The 20757-nt window shown below is 41.1% G+C and overlaps 1 protein-coding gene across 3 annotated transcripts in view; it reads left to right on the forward strand.

The window, feature by feature from the left end:
- The first annotated feature begins 2118 nt into the window (after positions 1 to 2118).
- The window catches only part of TOX2 (TOX high mobility group box family member 2), a 150912-nt gene continuing 132273 nt past the window's right edge, over positions 2119 to 20757 (forward strand). For 2 of the 3 annotated variants that reach the window (XM_069751941.1, XM_069751942.1), the window contains exon 1: positions 2119 to 2485. In XM_069751941.1, the coding sequence (XP_069608042.1) occupies positions 2387 to 2485 (99 nt within the window). In that variant the 5' untranslated portion in view covers positions 2119 to 2386. Of the gene's footprint in view, positions 2486 to 3916; positions 4256 to 20757 lie in introns of those variants that run through there. The other variant, XM_069751944.1, reaches the window with a different exon arrangement.

The following is a 20757-nucleotide window of genomic DNA, read 5'->3' on the forward strand; positions in this document are numbered from 1 at the left end:
TAGCCTTCCACGGCCTGGACAGCCTTTGAAAGTTTCCTCCCGTGCAGATGGCCAGGCTTGTCCAAAGAGTCAAGGCTAACCCAAGGACAACAAGGAAGGAGCTCCGGGAAGATCTCATGGCAGTGGGGAAATTGGTTTCAGTCAATACCATAAGTAACGTACTCCACCGCAATGGTCTCCGTTCCAGACGAGCCCGTAAGGTACCTTTACTTTCAAAGCGTCATGTCAAGGCTGGTCTACAGTTTGCTCATGATCACTTGGAGGACTCTGAGACTGACTGGTTCAAGGTTCTCTGGTCTGATGAGACCAAGATCGAGATCTTTGGTGCCAACCACACACGTGACGTTTGGAGACTGTATGGCACTGCATACGACCCCAAGAATACCATCCCTACAGTCAAGCATGGTGGTGGCAGCATCATGCTGTGGGGCTGTTTCTCAGCCAAGGGGCCTGGCCATCTGGTCCGCATCCATGGGAAGATGGATAGCACGGCCTACCTGGAGATTTTGGCCAAGAACCTCTGCTCCTCCATCAAGGATCTTAAGATGGGTCGTCATTTCATCTTCCAACAAGACAACGACCCAAAGCACACAGCCAAGAAAACCAAGGCCTGGTTCAAGAGGCAAAAAAACAAGGTGTTGCAGTGGCCTAGTCAGTCTCCTGACCTTAACCCAATTGAAAACTTGTGGAAGGAGCTCAAGATTAAAGTCCACATGAGACACCCAAAGAACCTAGATAACTTGGAGAAGATCTGCATGGAGGAGTGGGCCAAGATAACTCCAGAGACCTGTGCCGGCCTGATCAGGTCTTATAAAAGACGATTATTAGCTGTAATTGCAAACAAAGGTTATTCCACAAAATATTAAACCTAGGGGTTGAATAATAATTGACCCACACTTTTATGTTTAAAATTTATAAAAATTTAACTGAGCAACAAAACTTTTTGGTTTGTAAGATTTATGCATCTGTTAATAAATCCTGCTCTTGTTTGAAGTCTCTAACTTATTTGCATCTTATTAAACCTGCTAAATCTGCAGGGGGTTGAATACTACTTGTAGGCACTGTAGATAGATAGATAGATAGATAGATAGATAGATAGATAGATAGATATGGGATAGATAGATAGATAGATAGATAGATAGATAGATGTGTTATAGATAGATATGTGATAGATAGATAGATAGATAGATAGATAGATAGATAGATAGATAGATATGTGATAGATAGATAGATAGATAGATATGTGATAGATAGATAGATAGATAGATAGATAGATAGATAGATAGATAGATAGAAAAATAGATAGATAGATAGATATTAGATAGATAGATAGATAGATATGTGATAGATAAATAGATAGATAGATAGATATGGGACAGATAGATAGATAGATAGATAGATAGATAGATAGATAGATAGATAGATATGGGATAGATAGATAGATAGATAGATAGATAGATGTGTTATAGATAGATAGATAGATAGATAGATAGATATGGGATTGATAGATAGATAGATAGATAGATAGATAGATGTGTTATAGATAGATAGATAGATATGGGATAGATAGATAGATAGATGTGTTATAGATAGATATGGGATAGATAGATAGATAGATAGATAGATAGATAGATAGATAGATAGATAGATAGATATTAGTTAGATAGATAGATAGATAGACAGATAGATACGGGATAGATAGATAGATAGATAGATACTAGATAGATAGATAGATAGATAGATAGATAGATAGATAGATAGATATGAGACAGATAGATACAGGGTAGATAGATTGATCAGGGGGAGGGGAAATGCTTCATCCTCTTATCTATTAGGTATTGCAGGTGTTAATAGGGATAATTGTGATACACATTCCAGATAATGAACTGTAAGCTATGTGGCTAAGTATCATTAACCATTCATATGCCGATGTGCAAAGTGAGGAATGTAACAGTAAAATAAAAGGATTGCAGATGTGCAGCTACATGGGAGGTGGAAGGCTAGGAAAGAGTTAATAAAAAGAAAAGGAGAAGGAGGGAGAGTAAAAAGAGGGAAAGAGAGAGTGGGGAGAGAGGCCTGGGAAAGAACAAGAGAGAATAGAGAGAGGGGGTTGAAAATAGTGAGAGAAAGAGAGAGAGCACAGAACGGATGTTTGAGAGAAGGAGAATAAATGATGCCCAACCCCCCCACCCTTCCCTCTCCCTCCTCTCTCTCTCCCTCTCTGTCTTGTTGTTTCAAACAATAGACACAGCCTCCCTCCCTCCATCACACACATACACTCAGCAAGAGGCAGTGCAGCTCACACAGGAGGCTGCAGAAGAGAATTTATAAAAAAATCTATACACAAAACATCAAGCTGCTTTAATGCCCCTCCGGCCGACTTGTGATGGACGTTAGGTTCTACCCTCCTGCCCCCACCAGCGTGGGCACCTTATCTACAGACCCCACCTGCCTCAGCCCCCTGGACTTTTATCACTGCAACAAGGTACAGTGTTAACACTCTGCTGCCACATCTGCTCTTATGCTTGCTCTTACTGCTTATTGAGTGGGAAGGGGTTAAGACCAGAAGTGGATGGTAACTTTGTGCCCTTAGTGGCCAGTGTGACAGTGGTGCCTGCCTGGGATGGAAGAGTTTGCCAGAGAGAAGTTGTTGCACTGGGTCCTGGCTGGTCCACCACTGGCTGGTCTGCCCCATGCTGATCCATCTGGGCATGGCGATGGGGCATGCCAGGTTCTAGCTTGGTGCATGCTCTGAACTTGCAGGACAGAGGGTAGTACTGTGGGATGACAGCTGCAAGGAAGCACAGGTTGTTATCAGGCAGGGATGCTTGTTTAACCCACTGATTGCAGGCATGTGTGTAGATATTGTCACATATATAGAACAGTCACATCACTCACATTGAAGACTCGCGAGGAATATCTGCCATATGTTATCTTGCTTGCATGGTTGTATGAACTATGTAGCATGAACATGGTCACTGCTTGGTCAATTACACTGGCCATCAGAAGGAGCTGTAATAACGACTATGACATAATGAAGCCAAAAGTAGTTTGGATTATCAGTATCATTTCCGAGAAAGTTGTGATGCCCACTATGAATGAAAAAGAGTAAGAGTAGATGTTATGTCCACTACAAATATTAAGAGATATTAGTAGCTGTGTTGTTCATGAATTAATATACATACGCATAATAGATGTGCACTTATGAACAGAGACAGACATCGGTGGTTACAGTGGGCACCATGAATCTACTAAGGTAGAAGTAGATAAGGTGGACATCGGAATATATAGTGGTAGTAGTTGTCCTAGACTTCTTGAATTCATAGAGATAGAAGTATATGTGGAGAACATCCTGAATTTATAAGGTAGAAGTAGATGTGGTGGACATCGTGAATTAATAGAAGTAGATGTGGTGGACATCCTGAATTCATAAAGTAGAAGAAGATGAGATGGGCGTGAATTCATAAAAGTAGAATTGATGGACATCATGAATTCATAGATATAGAAGTAGATGTGATGGACATCACGAATGCATAGATGTTGAAGTAAATGTGGTGGACATCATGAATTCATCAAGGTAGAAGTAGCTGTGGTGGACATCCTGAATTCATAACGTAGATGTGGTGGTCACCAAGAATTCGTAGAGATTTGTCACATTAACCTTTCTGTGACTTCCAATGTGTCATTCCCTAAGCTTCGAACAGGTGACAAGTTCCTCAGACACAAGGCACCGTTGGTTGAGATCTTTCCTAAGGAACACAAACACCTTACAACTCCTTTCATTGACTGCTATTGGCTACAGTTTGTCCTTCCCACTTCCAAATCCCCCCAAAATCATTCCTAGCCTGTCCACCCAACCCCTCCTTTCTCCGGCCATTAAAAATAAATGATTATAAGATCACGCCTCCAATTCCATGTGTATGGAAATGTGCTTGCCTTTAACCCCTGTAATCCCAGGCATAAAATAATACTAAAGAAAAAAAAAATAGAAAAACAAAGAAAAGAAATAAACCTGTCCTCCTGTATTGTATCTTCCTGTACAGTTGAGGTGTGCTGACAGACAATTTGAGATGTCAGATATTATGGTGCGGAATCTAACAGGAAAATGTCCTCATTTGTGTGGTAGTTGGGTTCATAGTAAACTTGCAGTGCATATAGGCAGACGTGCCAGAGGTGTTCTAAATAATAGAGGGTGTTCACTGTGGTGGATGTACTAGGATTTGTCATGTTCCGGATTTTAGACAAATATCTTAGGGTGAGTATTGCTTTATTATATTATACCTTTTTTAGATTTTTATTTTTTTGTCAATGAGCTACATGGCACCAGGTTATACTTTATGTCCAATATGCTGACATGTATACAGAGGGATGATCAGGCTTTTGCTGTATATGTATTGTTTTCTCTGTTTGCTTATGTATTGTATTGATTGTTATACAGATGTAGGAGAACTGAATTCCTCATTCTTTTTAGTGCACCCTTATTTACTCATGGAAGATCACCGAAACCTTTTGTATTAGGAAGACCCCTTCTATTTGCACACTGAGCCCCCCTGCACATCTGAGGGTGTATATATTAGTTTTTTGGTGCTATAGTCCTTCATAGGCACAAAGCGGACTTAGACAAACGGTGATCAACAAAGGAAAAAAAACAGTCAGCATTTGTTGATCAGCAGCCTGATCGCGTCCTATAGACTGAAGTGACCAGCGAGGGGCTGTGGAAGGTGCAGGAAACGCTGTCCAGGCTGATTCTAAGTTCTTCTCGTGCTGACGGACCACCTCAAGGCCTTTGTGTCACAAAAAAGTTACAAGGACTGGAAATACCTCTGTATACACGGCTCTAAGCCCTATATACAGTGCCAGCTCTGGGCATAAACACAGCTCGCCCCTTTGTTACCAGAGAGGAAAGCTAAGGAAACAGTCTACAGGGAAATAGAAGGCGCTCACTCTCTTTTTACATCTATTTTTGTGCATTTGGCTCATTTATTTGTAGCTGGTCGTCTATTTTTTAGCATGTATGTATATGTTTGTGTGCACGCATAAGGACCTATAGACATTTATGTAGAATGCTATGTATACGTGTCTGTAAATCTGCATGTTTACATTTATCTATGTGTATGCTATTCATATGCATATATTTACATATATACACAAAAGACCATTGGCGATATATATATATATATATGTGTGTGTATAGATATATATATTTCACTAATACAGACACACGGATAATGTATATCTTGGCCACGTAGAAATTTACCTCAGAATTAGTCACAATTTCGAACGCATATCAGTCTCGCTAAAACTGCCTCCTAATATAACCGCAAACAATAAGAGCGCCATTTCTAATAAAGTAATTGCGCCATTTTTCAGTGATTTACCAACAGCTCAGACCATTTCCTGATTCTTCTGTTTATGGTGGCAGCAGCATCACTGTTAGATACTTCTGATTAATGATGCCCACTATCTTGTAAAACTTTATGATGTGCAAGGAATTGATTCCTATGGGTGTGTAATATGCTGCACGACTTATATTCATGTCGTCGTATGATATATTGAGGTACAGCAGCGCGTGAATGTATGTACGATACGTATAGCTCTATAGAACATAGCACCACGGTGGTGACCACAACGAGGACATTGGTGGCCGGTCACACAAGTACACAAGTGATTGGACGTTTATTTAGCCGCATGGAGGTATTGTGGCTGGTATCTCAACTAGATATAGACATTGGGAATAATGCAATATAATCAGCATCCATATAGATGGACGTTCTGACCATTCATGTTATTAACCTACGGGTGTATAAGAAGCCAGGCCTTCACCTAGAATGGAGGCAGAAGCCTCCCTGCCATCAGGCACCTTTCCCGGGCAATCTGCCACAAGCTGGGTGCCTAGATGTGGTCTTTGGTGATAATACAGAATAGTACAGAGATTGCAGATAGTCATTTAGAGCATGACTATGACTTTCATTTTTACATGAATAAATCTTGCAGCTTGACTTTTCATACATTTTACATTCATTTTGTGGTTCTAAATCCTAAACAGATGTTTCCCGCAAGTAAAATAATAGAGGGTCACAAGCTTACATGTGTTGGCAGCACAAGTGCATTAACAAAGAACTCTCATCCTATTCTGTTACATATGAAGTCCACGATATCGTTGTATGTTGTATGAATATATTCTAAACCATTGTGCCCATAAGTATATACTAAATTGTCATGCAGAATGTCTATTGGCAATGTATTGAGATAGAATCAATATTATAGTTGCAGTTCCGTGACTGACCACTGGGTGCCACTGTGACCCCTGCTTCAGTTGCGCACTTTGGTAGGTCAGCGAGATAGCGCATTGAGTGAAATTGGTTCGCCGTTCCTGGATTAAGAAGAAAAATTAAACCTTGTGTTCAATGTTCTGCTTTTTTGTGCTATTAGCAAGCAAATATCAAATATCTCGACCTGGGAGCTTTTGTGGAATTAAGAGGGTTTAGGATTTGGTATCCTCATCTACTCAGCAAGCTGCTTTGCTATAATATGAGTTTAGTTAATTGGTTAATTTGATGTTAATTAGAAAGTTTAATAAACGACTGTGGTTGGATAACATGCTGTACCCTGAACATTCTGTGACCCTGAAAACATCTGCTCATAGGGTTCAGGGGTATACAGATATGCTAAAGCAAACATGGCGCAGTGCCAGCTTACAGCTCCATAGCGGTTCATATTGTGCACCTGTTGCCTATAGACAATGCATGGAGCCATTTTATTACCCTGACCATGAATCCCAAGAATGCAGCATGTCCATATATTAGACATCTTTTCCATGCTCAAGTGTAAAATATTGATTATTTATATAGAGAAATGTGCAATATATAGCCTAATTTTAACGTAACTTAAGGAGGAGGTCTAAGAGTGTTTATAGGGGTCCTCTGAGATTGGGAAAATACTTCTATAATAATAAACTGGGTAGTTTATTAAATGAATGATGAGATGCTGGCCAACTACTTCTTATATCAGGATGTGGGGGTCCACTACTGCAAAGGGGCCTACCGGGAAATTCACCTATCCTCCCTGTGGCCCAGTCCGAGCATACTTATTATTGAAAATAAGCATAGCTTTATTGGTCCTACAATGTGGCATGTGACCAAATTTGCTCTAAACATCAAACCACAATGTATTTCTTTCATTATAATACCGAAAGGAAAGTTGGAGACATTAAGTAAATGTAAGCAATGCACACATCTACTCCCTTGTGATGTCATTTTAGGCAAAATATGTTATTTTCCATGGGGTTAGCATGTGTATATAGTATAAGAATAAATCACAAATAGAAGCTCAATCATGTTTTAGTGTCTCCGTAAGAAGTAATGAAATCAAATTGCTATCTGTCACATGCAACTCCAGTGTCATTTCCTATTGAATTTCTATGCTATGCTGTAAAATTGTGCAAAGAATTTTGCTGCAATAACGACTTTAAAATACAAAAACAAAATCAAATTGAAATTTGAAAATTTCAAAAATGTCCTAATTTATTGTTAATTATCTCTTAGCTGTCTAGTCCTCTCTAGGTACTTTTATTCACAATAAAACAGAGTCTTGTGGCCCATAAAAAGTTCTTGAGAGCAGTAGAATAACACCAATGAGATTTTATAAACATAGGGAACTGCCATGGGTACAATACATGTACCCATCATTTATAATTTATTTATTTCATCAAGCTTGGGGCTAAAAATCCGCCTTCTATATTTATTCAAGGTGAAGTCTTCAGCAAAAAAGGGCCAAAACACTACCCATATGAGGTAATCTTTTACCATCCAAATATAGTAAGGGTCATCGTCCAGTAGCACTAGCTCTAATTCAATTAGCAGAAAGTTCTTTAGTCTTCCTGCTCTAACTGCTGCCCTAGTCTTCTCCACAGGTTTGACACACATTATTTATACAAGACACCACCATTTTACCAGACACCAGTTATCTAAATAGCACATTGTAAGAAGGGACCTTTTACAGATTTTAACTGGGGTCCAGGAACTGGATTCCACAGATCCATTAAAAACCTAAGGATAGAACTTTCAGTAAACGTTAACTTTATGATAGATTTCAGGTGTACTATGAGTATTCACAATAAGAAAAAAGCACAAGAGAAGGATATGCACAAACTGGGATCAACCGTATATAATAAATTTTATTTTAACAAATCTTTACAACAAAAAGGCAATAAACAGGACACACAATTAAAAACATTTAAAAACAAAGCAGACCAACCCTCCTCCTCCAGGACTAAACAATATAAATGAACATGCAAATGTTACACGGGGCATGAGATCAGGATAACAGATTCATATAGTCCAAAATGGTCACACTAGAAATCATCAAGGCCCCGTACTGAAATCCGTCTAGACCCCTACTATAGCAGTTATTAAATAAAGTCTATAGCCCCTAGTGAGGGAGCAGTAATGCGAAAAGAGTGCACTGAATATCACCACAACCAATAAGGTGCTGCACCCTATATCCGCACACCTGCTACACACCTAAATATTGACAACCCATATCATACATCCCCTAGTATGGAATCAAATCCAGATCGATACAGAAATGGTCCCTAGGTGGCCAGGGTACTGGGCAAAAAAAGGGGGGGTTGCCAGGGAGGCAGGTACACAAAATCCGTGTGTCCCTACAAAGGGCTGAATAGTGCGAGGGGGTAGCTGACAGAGAAAAGTCCAAGAGGGGGATGACGGCCCCACGCGTATCGACGCTACTAAGGCGTCTTCGTCAGGGGAAGGTTGTAGAGGATATGTCCCACATACGCCTTTTACATATACACCATAATAAAGAGATAAATTTCACCTGTGAGGCTGCAGCGGCGTGGTAATGGGTTACCGGCGTGTGACAGAAGAGCACTTCCGGTCATGCGCATACGAGCCCAAAGGTTAACACCGCTCAATGGTAAGAGACTGCGCAAGCGCTGCGTTCTCCAAGGAAACACTCACCAACATACAGAGAGAAGTAAATGCGCAGGCGCCGAAGTGGTAACCACAAAGGCGACCCAGGCATGCGCACTGCCTGTTCCCCTTCCATTCCATAATGCAGAGAGTCAAATAGAGTGAGACCTGTCCGGGTCTAATACAAATATGTGGACGCAAGAGTTGTTAAACGGCGCAATCTTTATGAGTGCTACTAATGGGGTGCACACTGGTATAAATCATTAACCATGTGCCACCCCATATGCGTTATACTGCTGGATGAAGATGGACATTGCAGAGTCCATGATGTAAGACACAGATTCATGCGCAAGCGCAATTAAATACCAGGAAGATAATACCTAAACAGTGTGCACACTAAAAAATTGTATGAGTAGGTCAAAGACCAAGATTAGGGCAAAGCCATGTCCAAATACGAGTACATAACCTCTTAGACAGTACAGTAACGCTAAGCGCTATTGGTAGGGTATACACTATTATCAATCATCAACTATGTTGCACCCCACAAACATACTAAAAATGAACGTTTACAGGATACATGATGTAGTGCAACAGACCCCGCGCAATCGCCATTGTAACCAAGAAGATGACACTTAAAGAGTGCACAACGAGTATTGAGATTATATACAGTAATACCAGTTATTCAAAGACCAAGATTAGGACGCATGCGTATTAAATGTGAGAACACATGACTCATTGAACGATACAATATAGCCAGATGATAAAAGTAAGGTGTAAACTGGTATGGAACAACAACTTAGTACCATCCCCCATGCCGTCATATCAAATAAAAAGATCGTCGCAAGGTCCATGACATAAGACAAAGATGTGTATACAAGCACCACAATATGCGTGCTAGAGTTTAAAGTTTGCGCACCTACGTATCTAAGCTGACTATAGAGACACATAAATTATTGAGCGGCACAGTAATCCCAGCCGCTGTTAGTGAGGTATAAACAGATGTGGAACTTCACCCTTATACCACCCCACATGCGCTCTGTTATTACAATAAGTAAAACGATCGTCGCAGGGTCCATGATATAAGGCAAGGGTTTGTACGCTCACGCCATGATAGTAGAGGGAAAGACCAAAATATGCACACCGAAGATTTAGATTTGTGCACCGCAAAAAAAAAAAAAAAAAAGGAGTCACGATGTCCTCTGGTTGATGACAATGTTTTCCTGAGGGGAAAAGAAAAATACCATATTGCTAGGCACTCAGTCTGTGAAAGTAAATAAACTCAATTGGCTTATGATAGACGGCGATGCTAGAAAGGGGTGAATGCCTAGATCTGCTTATAAAAGCCAGTAAATAAAAGTTCTTCATTCATCCCCCCTGGGGCCCGACTATTCAAGTTGTAGATCCACTTGGACTCCCTCCTAAGGAGGTCTAACGTAATGTTACCACCTCTTATGTCAGGCTTTTTTTGCCCAGTACCCTGGCCACCTAGGGACCATTTCTGTATCGATCTGGATTTGATTCCATACTAGGGGATGTATGATATGGGTTGTCAATATTTAGGTGTGTAGCAGGTGTGCGGATATAGGGTGCAGCACCTTATTGGTTGTGGTGATATTCGGTGCACTCTTTTCGCATTACTGCTCCCTCACTAGGGGCTATAGACTTTATTTAATAACTGCTATAGTAGGGGTCTAGACGGATTTCAGTACGGGGCCTTGATGATTTCTAGTGTGACCATTTTGGACTATATGAATCTGTTATCCTGATCTCATGCCCCGTGTAACATTTGCATGTTCATTTATATTGTTTAGTCCTGGAGGAGGAGGGTTGGTCTGCTTTGTTTTTAAATGTTTTTAATTGTGTGTCCTTTTTATTGCCTTTTTGTTGTAAAGATTTGTTAAAATAAAATTTATTATATACGGTTGATGCCAGTTTGTGCATATCCTTCTCTTGTGCTTTTTTCTTATACTGTTTATATGCACGTGGCTGATCGCCGTCATATTATGTGCGGTGCCCGCCTTTCTCTGTTGTTTATTCACAATAAGAAGGCACATAGCCCAGTTTAACAGCATGAAAGCCGTAGAAAAATACTAATGAGATTTTTTTAAACATTGGGAACTGCCATGGATACAATATGTGCACCTGTCATTGATAGTTTTTTCCATCATGGTGACATTATCAGCAAACTTATAAGGTCAAGGTAGATTTCCACTTAAAATATAAGACTATCTCACATATTAGTTAATCATAAGTTAAAGGTAAAAATCAGGTTTGGTAATTATAATTTACTTACAGATTTATGGTCATTTGTCTATTTAGGTGGACATTTTGACAAAAGTGTAAAAAACAAACAAGTTACCATAGAAATAGCCATTCAGAAACCACTAACCAATCTTTTTTGTCATCTTTTGCTTAGTGACAGTGTGCTAAAAAGGCACCCTTAAGTAAGGCATTTGGATGCATAGATGTGTTTCAGTGCCGTACTGCCAATGGCGACAGGTCACGTGACTGCTAAGGGGTACCGCGAGCAATGATGATGGAGAACGGAGCATCAGCTGACGGTTCTTCCCCCATCATTCTTCCTTGGAGTTTGACGTCTCAGTGCAGGGGATGCGATGACATCATTACAGTGCGCACCCGGGGTGACTTGTGCTATAGTGTGATTGTCCTTCAGTTAGAAAGTTGGTGACTTCCTGGGTGTCACCCTTACCAAACGTAAGTGCATATCTTACAATATGAGTTGGAACAGATTAGGGACAATATTTTAGTAATATCCCACAGCAATTTTAATAGATAACAATTAAAGTTAAATTTTGTGGCTTATTAGTGAGGGATTTCATTATGGGGATTGCCCCTTTTTGTTAATATGTAATAAATTCCTCCAAATTCATTTCTTTCCCCATGTTTTGGTATACTCTGTACTGAGATGTGCGGCGCTTCATGCCACATGCTCAGGAGACCGAAGCATCAGGTGGAATGAAGAGAGGTGAGAATTGTATATATTTTTTTAAATCAGTGACTAGTGTCCATAATAGAGTATGTAGGACCATAAGGAGTGCATTATATTTTATGAAGGATCATGGGGAGTGCATTCTATTCTATGGAGGGCCAAGAGAGGTGCATTATAGTCTATGGAAGACCATGAGTAGTGCATTATATTCTAGGGAGAGCCAAGAGGAGTGCATTATAGTCTATGGAAGACCATGAGTAGTGCATTATAATCTATAGAATGCTAGGAGTCGAGTTCCCGCCGCTGCACAGGTTGAATCTCGAACCATGTCTGCTGCAGTCTCTCATTCTGCATCAGCCGCAGTGGAGCCTGCTCAGCAGAGACGTCGGTCCCAGCGTCTTGCTCAGTCTCACTCTGTGCATAGGATTACTGCTGCTTCTCCTGCTTCTGCCATTGAAGCCAGTGCTGGGTAGCGGCGAGCAGACGCTTTTGGGACTAAGTCCTGCTTTTCCCCTTCTGAGCATGCCCAGGGCAAGATCTCCCATTGGAGATCGATGGTCACATGCTCAGATACTGCAGCAGATCCCTTTGGTCCTCCAGGAATGTCCTGAAGGTGCTCATCTTCTGTGGCAGCCTCCCATTGGTCCTTCTGGGAAGGTCCTGTACATGCTGCAGCTATAAAAGGTTTGTTTGGCCGCTCGGCGAGAACGCAATGCACTCTTGAGACCGGAGCGCGCGATGAGCGTCGGGAACCGCTTCGCTTGGATCTGGGGGCTCCGGAAGGTGAGTATATAACTATTTTTTTATTTAATTCTTTTTTTAACAGGGATATGATGCCCACATTGCTATATACTATGTGGGCTGGGCAATATACTACATGGGCTGTGCAATATACTACATGGGCTGTGCAATATACTACGTGACTGGGCAATATAATACGTGGCTGGGCAATGTGGATGGGCAATATACTACGTGACTGGGCAATATACTACATGACTGGGCAATATACTACGTGGCTGGGCAATATACTACGTGGCTGGGCAATATACTACGTGACTGTGCAATATACTACGTGGCTGGGCAATATACTACGTGGCTCTGTGCTGTATACTACATGACTGAGCAATATACTACCTGACTGGCAATATACTACATGACTGGGAAATATACTACATGACTGGGCAATATACTTCCTGGCTGGGCAATATACTACGTGACTGTGCAATATACTACGTGGCTGGGCAATATACTACGTGACTGGGCAATATACTTCCTGGCTGGGCAATATACTACGTGACTGTGCAATATACTACGTGGCTGGGCAATATACTACGTGACTGGGCAATATACTATGTGGCTGGGCATAGGCAGCATCAATAGTAAAACGTTGGTCACACAGGGTTAATAGCAGCGTTAACCGAGTGCGTTACACCGTGGCATAGCGCGGTCGTTAGCGCTGCTATTAACCCTGTGCGAGCGCTGACTGGAGGGGAGTATGGAGGAGGCACTGACTGCGGGGAGGAAGGAGCGGCCATGTGGCCGCCGGACTGTGGCCGTCGCTGATTGGTCATGGCTGTTTTGCCACGACCAATCAGTGACTTGGATTTCCATGACAGAGGTAACGACCATTGAATATCCGTGACAGACAGACAGACGGAAGTGACCCTTACACAATTATATAGTAGATTTCTTTTGAAATGTTCATACTAATGTGGTAACTATCCCTTCAATAATGCATGTGAACAATAGATTTGTCAAAATAGACTGGCACTGGCTTGTCCATGCCTAGGAGGCAGCTTGCTGTTCTGGAAACCCTCTTACAATGAGTGTGTCAACAACAGACTGACTAAGCCATGCTTACTCCTGTAAAGGAAATTTGTCAACAGATTTTTGATATGCAATCTGAGGAGAGTGTGAGGTAGGGGTTAAAACAAAAAATTCAACAATGTGTCACTTGCGCAGTGTGTTGTTGTTTACTTATACTCAAGGTTTTATCACCAGGTGATTATTATTGCTGTGACTAGCCGCTGCCTAGGCACTCGTCTGTACATGCCCCCTCCTGTGATAAGCAGCTTCCTATCAATAGACAATACACATACAGAGCCTGTTGTGGGCGGGGTTAGCTTTCTCAGCTCTGCTTCATTCTAAATCTAAGAACTCTGATTGTGTCAGAACTGCTGCATCCAGTAACCTAAGTGATACATTGTTGGAAACAGGGTCTATTTTTTTCATACATTATCCTGCTTTCAGATGAGGTAGCAAAAACCTTGTTACAGATTCTCTTTAAGGTTGAAATTGCCTATTACAAGTTTACACTAAACATAAAGGACACCATTTTTGTAATATTTAAGCTTAGTATGAAGCTAAAATCTGTATTAAAATTATTTTTCTAAAGTCAAATAAAGTTTAAAGTGAAATTAAATATGGTCATGCCAAAGACTATTTTAAGTGGACTTCCGTTTTAAGTCATGCTTTTTTCCCAAAGAAAATAATTTATATGGATATAATAATTCCCATAAGAACTAATGTTACTGTTTTAACTATTCAGAAAATACCGAATTATAATTTTCCCCGATGGTACATAAACAATGACAATAACACAATGAGCTAGTGGAAGTAGATAATAAAACATTGAAAATGTCAATATATTACAGAGAACAAAACAATGTAACCCGGAAATGGCCCAACAAGTAATTCTCTAACTATCTATGACCTCAGTTGTAGCAGAAAGAATTTGAAAAAAATGGGACCATCTATATTTGTGGACTGTATTATTGTGTTTTCTATCAGCATGTTTATTACAGGGAATCAGTCACCTCATTTTGCCGCTATAAACTGCGGCCACCGCCATTAAGGGCTTATCTACTGAATTCTGTAATAAGCCCCCGATGTACCCTGAAAGATAAGAAAAACAAGTTAGATTATACTCACCCAGGGGCGGTCCTGGTGCTGTCCTGTCCGATGGGCGTCGCGGGTCCGGGTCTTGCACCTTCCGTCTTCATGTGATGACCCCAAACACACCTCCAGGCTGTGTAAGGGCTATTTGACCAAGAAGGAGAGTGATGGGTGCTACGCCAGATGACCTGGCCTACACAGTCACCAGGCCTGAACCCAATCGAGATGGTTTGTGGTGAGCTGGACCGCAGAGTGAAGGCAAAAGGGCCAACAAGTGCTAAGCATCTCTGGGAACGCCTTCAAGATTGTTGGAAGACCATTCCCGGTGACTACCTCTTGAAGCTCATCAAGAGAATGCCAAGAGTGTGCAAAGCAGTCATCAAAGCAAAAGGTGACCACTTTGAAGAACCTAGAATATAAGACATAATTTCATTTTTTTCACACTTTTTTGTTAAGTATATAATTCCACATGTGTTAATTCATAGTTTTGATGCCTTCAGTGTGAATTTACAATTTTCATAGTCATGAAAATACAGAAAAATCTTTAAATGAGAAGGTGTGTCCAAACTTTTGGTCTGGACTGTACGTAGTTTAAAGAAACTCATAAAAAAACATGGACTTACGAACACCTTCATGGACTATAATGGATAGGTGTTCTATCCGCGAAAAGAACTGAACACGTACATGATTCACACATGTCTGAGTGAGGCCTTATGATGTGGAAATAATATTAAAATTGTATAAATTTTTTAACAGAAAAGAAATCTGTTTCCCACTAAATAATTTATCTGTGTATAGGAAATGGCTGCAATCAGAGACTAGTTGTGCAATATTTCACCGCAGGAGCAATAGTGAACAGGGCGTGTGACGCTGTGTCACCGCTTATTGGCGAGTGTCTGGCGCCCATATTGAGTCTGTAACATTATTCATCCATGATAAAAATGTGATCGTCTTCTTCCCTCCATTACAGGATTTACTCTGGGGAGCTAACAGTGATTGTATCATCCTCCGTTTACATGTTGCATTCATGGGAAACTTAATTCAGTTTTCTGTTATCAGCTCAGTACAGAAATCAAATTTCAGCCAAGCTTTATGAAGCTTCTATTTTTTTCTATGCATAAAAGAGGGTACAGGGGACTTCTAGACCCTCACTGGAGACTGCCCTCGCTCCCCGTCCTGGTGTAGTGCCAGCTTCTGCAGTAGTCGCTCTACATTACCTTTCTGCTCTAGTTAGACAACCAGTGAGACTTTTCCAAGTTTCCAGAGAAATTTCATGTTGTGTTCAAGTAATAGAATAAAAGTCAGATGCAATAAACCACAATGGAGCTCCAGAATAGTTATATCAAATATAAGGAAGGCAAGTTACCTTAGTACAGTTTCAGAATGGTAATAATATGTAGCAGCCTGTCATATTGACTAGTCTTCTTTAAAGGGTCACTAAGTTATGGACACCTTTGATATGGAAGTAAATGATTTTTGCATATGTTAGTGGGTACATTCAGTTGATAATATTATGTTAAGTTTGAGACTATAGTCTTCATATATTTTATAACTAAGTAGTTTGTAACCTGATCCAAGTTTCAGATATTTTTTCTTGTTGGACTTTCTCTCCCAGTAATACAGGCTGGATGTGTGGAATGTGTGTGTACATAGTGCTGAGGTTTTAAGTAGCTAAGATATCGGCACAACTTCTATCCCATTTTTCTCTTCATTTGCTTTCCTCCTTTACTGTCAACTTCTCTTCTTGAGATACTTTACCTCCTGTCTATGTTACAAATATATGATGCAACAAGTATTGTACTAGGGTGCCAAGGGCCCACCAATAACATTGACTTCAGGACCCCACTTTTCAGCTACATGCAAAAATAACTTTATCCTCATTCACATTCAGTTAATAATATGGTGCTAAGTTTCAGGCTGCAGTCTTCATATGTTTTGAAACTAAGCAGTTTGTAACCTGATCCAAGTTTCAGATGATTTTTCTCCTGGGGATTATCTCTCCTAGTAATATAGGCTGGATGTGTGCTCTGTGTGTGTACATGGTGCTGTTTTTTTTCTGTTGATGTGCTTTCTTCCTTTTCTGTAGACTACTCTTCTTGACATTCTTTTCCTCCTGTCTATGTTATAAATATATGATGCAATCAGTAATGAGTAAGGGCCCACCCATAACATCGACTTCAGGACCCCAATTTTCCTCATTCACAAAATTCTATAGCAATAAACTGGGTTGATTGTTAAATTATTAAGATGCTGCCATTGTCTGTATATGGTAAATGAAGTGTATTATGCCAATTGCTGCTCATATAAGAGGGTGGTGGGCCACTCGTGCACCATAAGATTCTTCTGTTCTCCTGTTGGCCAGTCCAAGCCTGAATACAACCCCTTTCTGTTGCTATCTTTAACACAGAGAAGGTAGGAAAAAGCTAAGAAAGCCATCAGAAGCTTTTGCACAAGCACTCAGCTACACCATGTTCCAAATTATTATGCAAATTGGCTTTAAGTGTCATAAAGTTTTAATTGTTTTGTTTTCAAATAAACTCGTATATGGTATTGTGTCTCAGGGCTCAATGGACCACTGAAATCAATCTTAAACACACATGTGATAATTAGTTTAACAGGTGATTCTAATTAAAGGAAAACTACTTAAAAATGATGTTCCACATTATTAACCAGGCCACAGGTTTCAAGCAATATGGGAAATAAAACGGATCTCTCTGCTGCTGAAAAGCGCTAACTAGTGTAATGCCTTCGAAAACTTAAGAGTGATCATCATGCTGTGAAGAGATTTGTGACTGAAATAGAGCACAGACAGAGTTCATGCAGATAAAGGCATAATGAGGAAGGTTTCTGCCAGACAAATTCATTGGATTAAGAGAGCAGCTGCCAAAATACCATTACAAAGCAGCAAACAATTATTTGAAACTACTGGTGCCTCTGGAGTCCCTCAAACCTCAAGTCCCTGCTGTGGTTCATAAACCTACTATTCGGCCACCCCTAAACAGTGTTCACAAGCAGAAACGGTTGCAGTGGGCCCAGACATACATGAAGACTAATTTTCAAACAGTCTTGTTTACTGATGAGTGTCGGGCAACCCTGGATGGTCCAGATGGATGGAGTAGTGGATGGTTGGTGGATGGCCACCATGTCCCAACAAGGCTGCAACGTCAGCAAGGAGGTGGAGGAGTCATGTTTTGAGCGGGAATCATGGGGAAACAGCTGGTAGGACCCTTTAAGGTTCCTGAAGGTGTGAAAATGACCTCTGAAAAGTATATAGAGTTTCTGACTGACAACTTTCTTCTATGGTATAAAAAGCAGAAACGTGCCTTCAGAAGCAAAATCATCTTCATGCATGACAATGCACCATCTCATGCTGCAACGAATACCTCTGAGTCATTCGCTGCTATGGGCATAAAAGGAGATAAGCTCATGGTGTGGCCACCATCTTCCCTTGATCTCAACCCTATAGGCTATGTGCACACGTAGAATGGTCCACTGCGGATTTTTCCACAGCGGATTTGATAAATCCGCAGGGAAAAAACACTGCGTTTTTCCTGTGGATTTATTGCGGATTTATTATTTATTTACTGTGGATTTACCACGGTTTTTGTGCGGATTCCACTGCGGTTTTACACCTGCAGTTTTTTTTATTATGGAGCAGGTGTAAAACCGCTGCGGATTCCGCACAAAAAATTGACATGCTACGGAATGTAAACCGCTGCGTTTCCGCGCGTTTTTTTCCGCAGCATAGGTTTACATGGGAAACTGCTGCGGACCCGCAGGTGCAGAATCGCTACAGATCCACAGCAAAATCCGCAGCATGTGCACAGAGCCATAGAGAACCTTTGGAGTATCATCAAGCAAAAGATCTATGAGGGTGGGAGGCAGTTCACATCAACAGCAACTCTGGGAGGCTATTCTGACTTCATGCAAAGAAATACAAGCAGAAACTCTCCAAAAACTCACAAGTTCAATGGATGCAAGAATTGTGAAGGTGATATCAAAGAAGGGTTCCTATGTTAACATGTAACTTGGCCTGTTAGGATGTTTTGGAGTTAGGCTACGTTCACATTTGCGTTGTTGGGCGCAGCGTCGTCGACGCATACCGACGCATGCGTCATGAGCCCCTATCTTTAACATGGGGGGCGCATGGACATGTGTCGGTATGCGTTGTACTGCGTTTTACGACGCATGCGTTATATAGACGCACAAGACAGGGCGCAGAGGACGCTACTTGTAGCGTTTTCCCTGCACCAAAATTCCTGATCTGTAGGATCTTATGACAACGCATGCGTCACAAAACGCTGCATTTAGTACATGCGTTGTTGGTTGCGTCACGTCGCCGACGCTGCGCCCAACAACGCAAATGTGAACTTAGCCTTAAATAGCTTTTTTGTTTAGTGAATGTGATCTCCTAGTGCTGCAAATTCCACAAATCAGCATTTTCAGTTCTTTAAAACATATCAAATGTATAGAAATTCTACTGTGCCTAATAATTTGGAACAGTGCATTTTGACTTTTTATTCTTTTAGGAGATTATACTGTTATCATTGGAAGGTTTCTTCAATAAAATTATGTATACTCTAACGGGTGATGACTTTTATTAGACTGACTGTCATTTGATTTAGGAAAATCCGAGAAAAATTTCATTTGCATTATAATTTGGAACATGGTGTAGATAAAGGACTTACAGACATCTGCAGCAGCAAAATATTAGATTTTTTTTTCCTGGAGACTATTTAAAAAGTTGCTTATGTTTACATTTAGGAAGCAAATGAACAATAAAAAATATATGTGAGAACATGTGCATAGCCTCGTTTATTTTTTTCACATTTTTTACATATGAATGGCAGCTTTGTAGGGAGGTGAACCAGGCTAACGGTCCCTCTTGCATGTCTTGGCTGGAACTGTCGGGGCTGTCACCATTATTCCAGGGGGAAGAGATTTAATGACCGGAGCAGTTCAGGACACCTGACTGATGGGGGCAGGTCTGACTTAAATAGCGGTGTGAGCGGGAAGATGGGTCTTTTGGTGGGGAACCACAGTGTGAACACAGAGACGGTTGACTCCCTCTCAACTTACCCACACCAGCTATCTGTGCCATCATACCCGGTTAGCAAGTCCATCCTGACTGATGACACACAGCTCAGAGAGACCTCCACACCGTACAGTGACCAGTACTGAGTGCACAGCATCATTCCGCTGACCATCGCAGAGGCACCGCTCAGCCATATCCCTGCGGTGCCCACTGAGAAACGGCCTGCTTCTGAGGCTGTGACCTCTGGACTGTGTACTTCTTCAGCGACCTTGTCTACTGAACTGTTTACTTCATCCGCTGTTCCACTGACCTACACCTCTACAACTTCTCGTGCCCGTACCAGGAGACCACATGTCGAAGGACCCGGAGTATTCATCACTGCAAGGAGACAGTGCATCGCCTTTCTGCAGGACCGGATTGGAGACATCTTGAGCAGCCGGCGGCGCCACCGAACGATCTTACAGCTACCTTCCACCAAGGCCCAGAGACTGATAAATTAAATTGTTGTTACCTTTAGTCTTGTACCCCCCTGCTTGACTTACTATTGTTCTATATAAAATATCTGTTAACCCTTGCTCTGGCTCCTGTGTGTCACTGCATCCTACGCACCTGCTAGCATCCTACAGCTTAACCTTGAAAAAAGTTTAGTGCTGCACTTTTCAAGGTAATTTTCCTGGAGATTTTGTCATCTAGAAGAAAATATTTCCCATGCCTACTGCTGTACTTATTATCGCTTTTTTCCAGTTTAGAGAATAGTAGCCCACATTTTTGTTACTGATTTACAAATGAAGCCAGACATGTCACTTCAAGCAAGGATCACCAAGCTATGACTTGCCTACTTTGGACACATCATATCAAGAGAGCAGTCACTGGAGAATGACATCGTGGTCAGAAGAATAGAAGGAGCAAGGTGAAGAAGATTAGCAACCCGATGGCTTGATACA

This window comes from Ranitomeya imitator, chromosome 2 (genome assembly GCF_032444005.1).
Source record: "Ranitomeya imitator isolate aRanImi1 chromosome 2, aRanImi1.pri, whole genome shotgun sequence".
NCBI classification, from domain to species: Eukaryota; Metazoa; Chordata; class Amphibia; order Anura; family Dendrobatidae; genus Ranitomeya; species Ranitomeya imitator.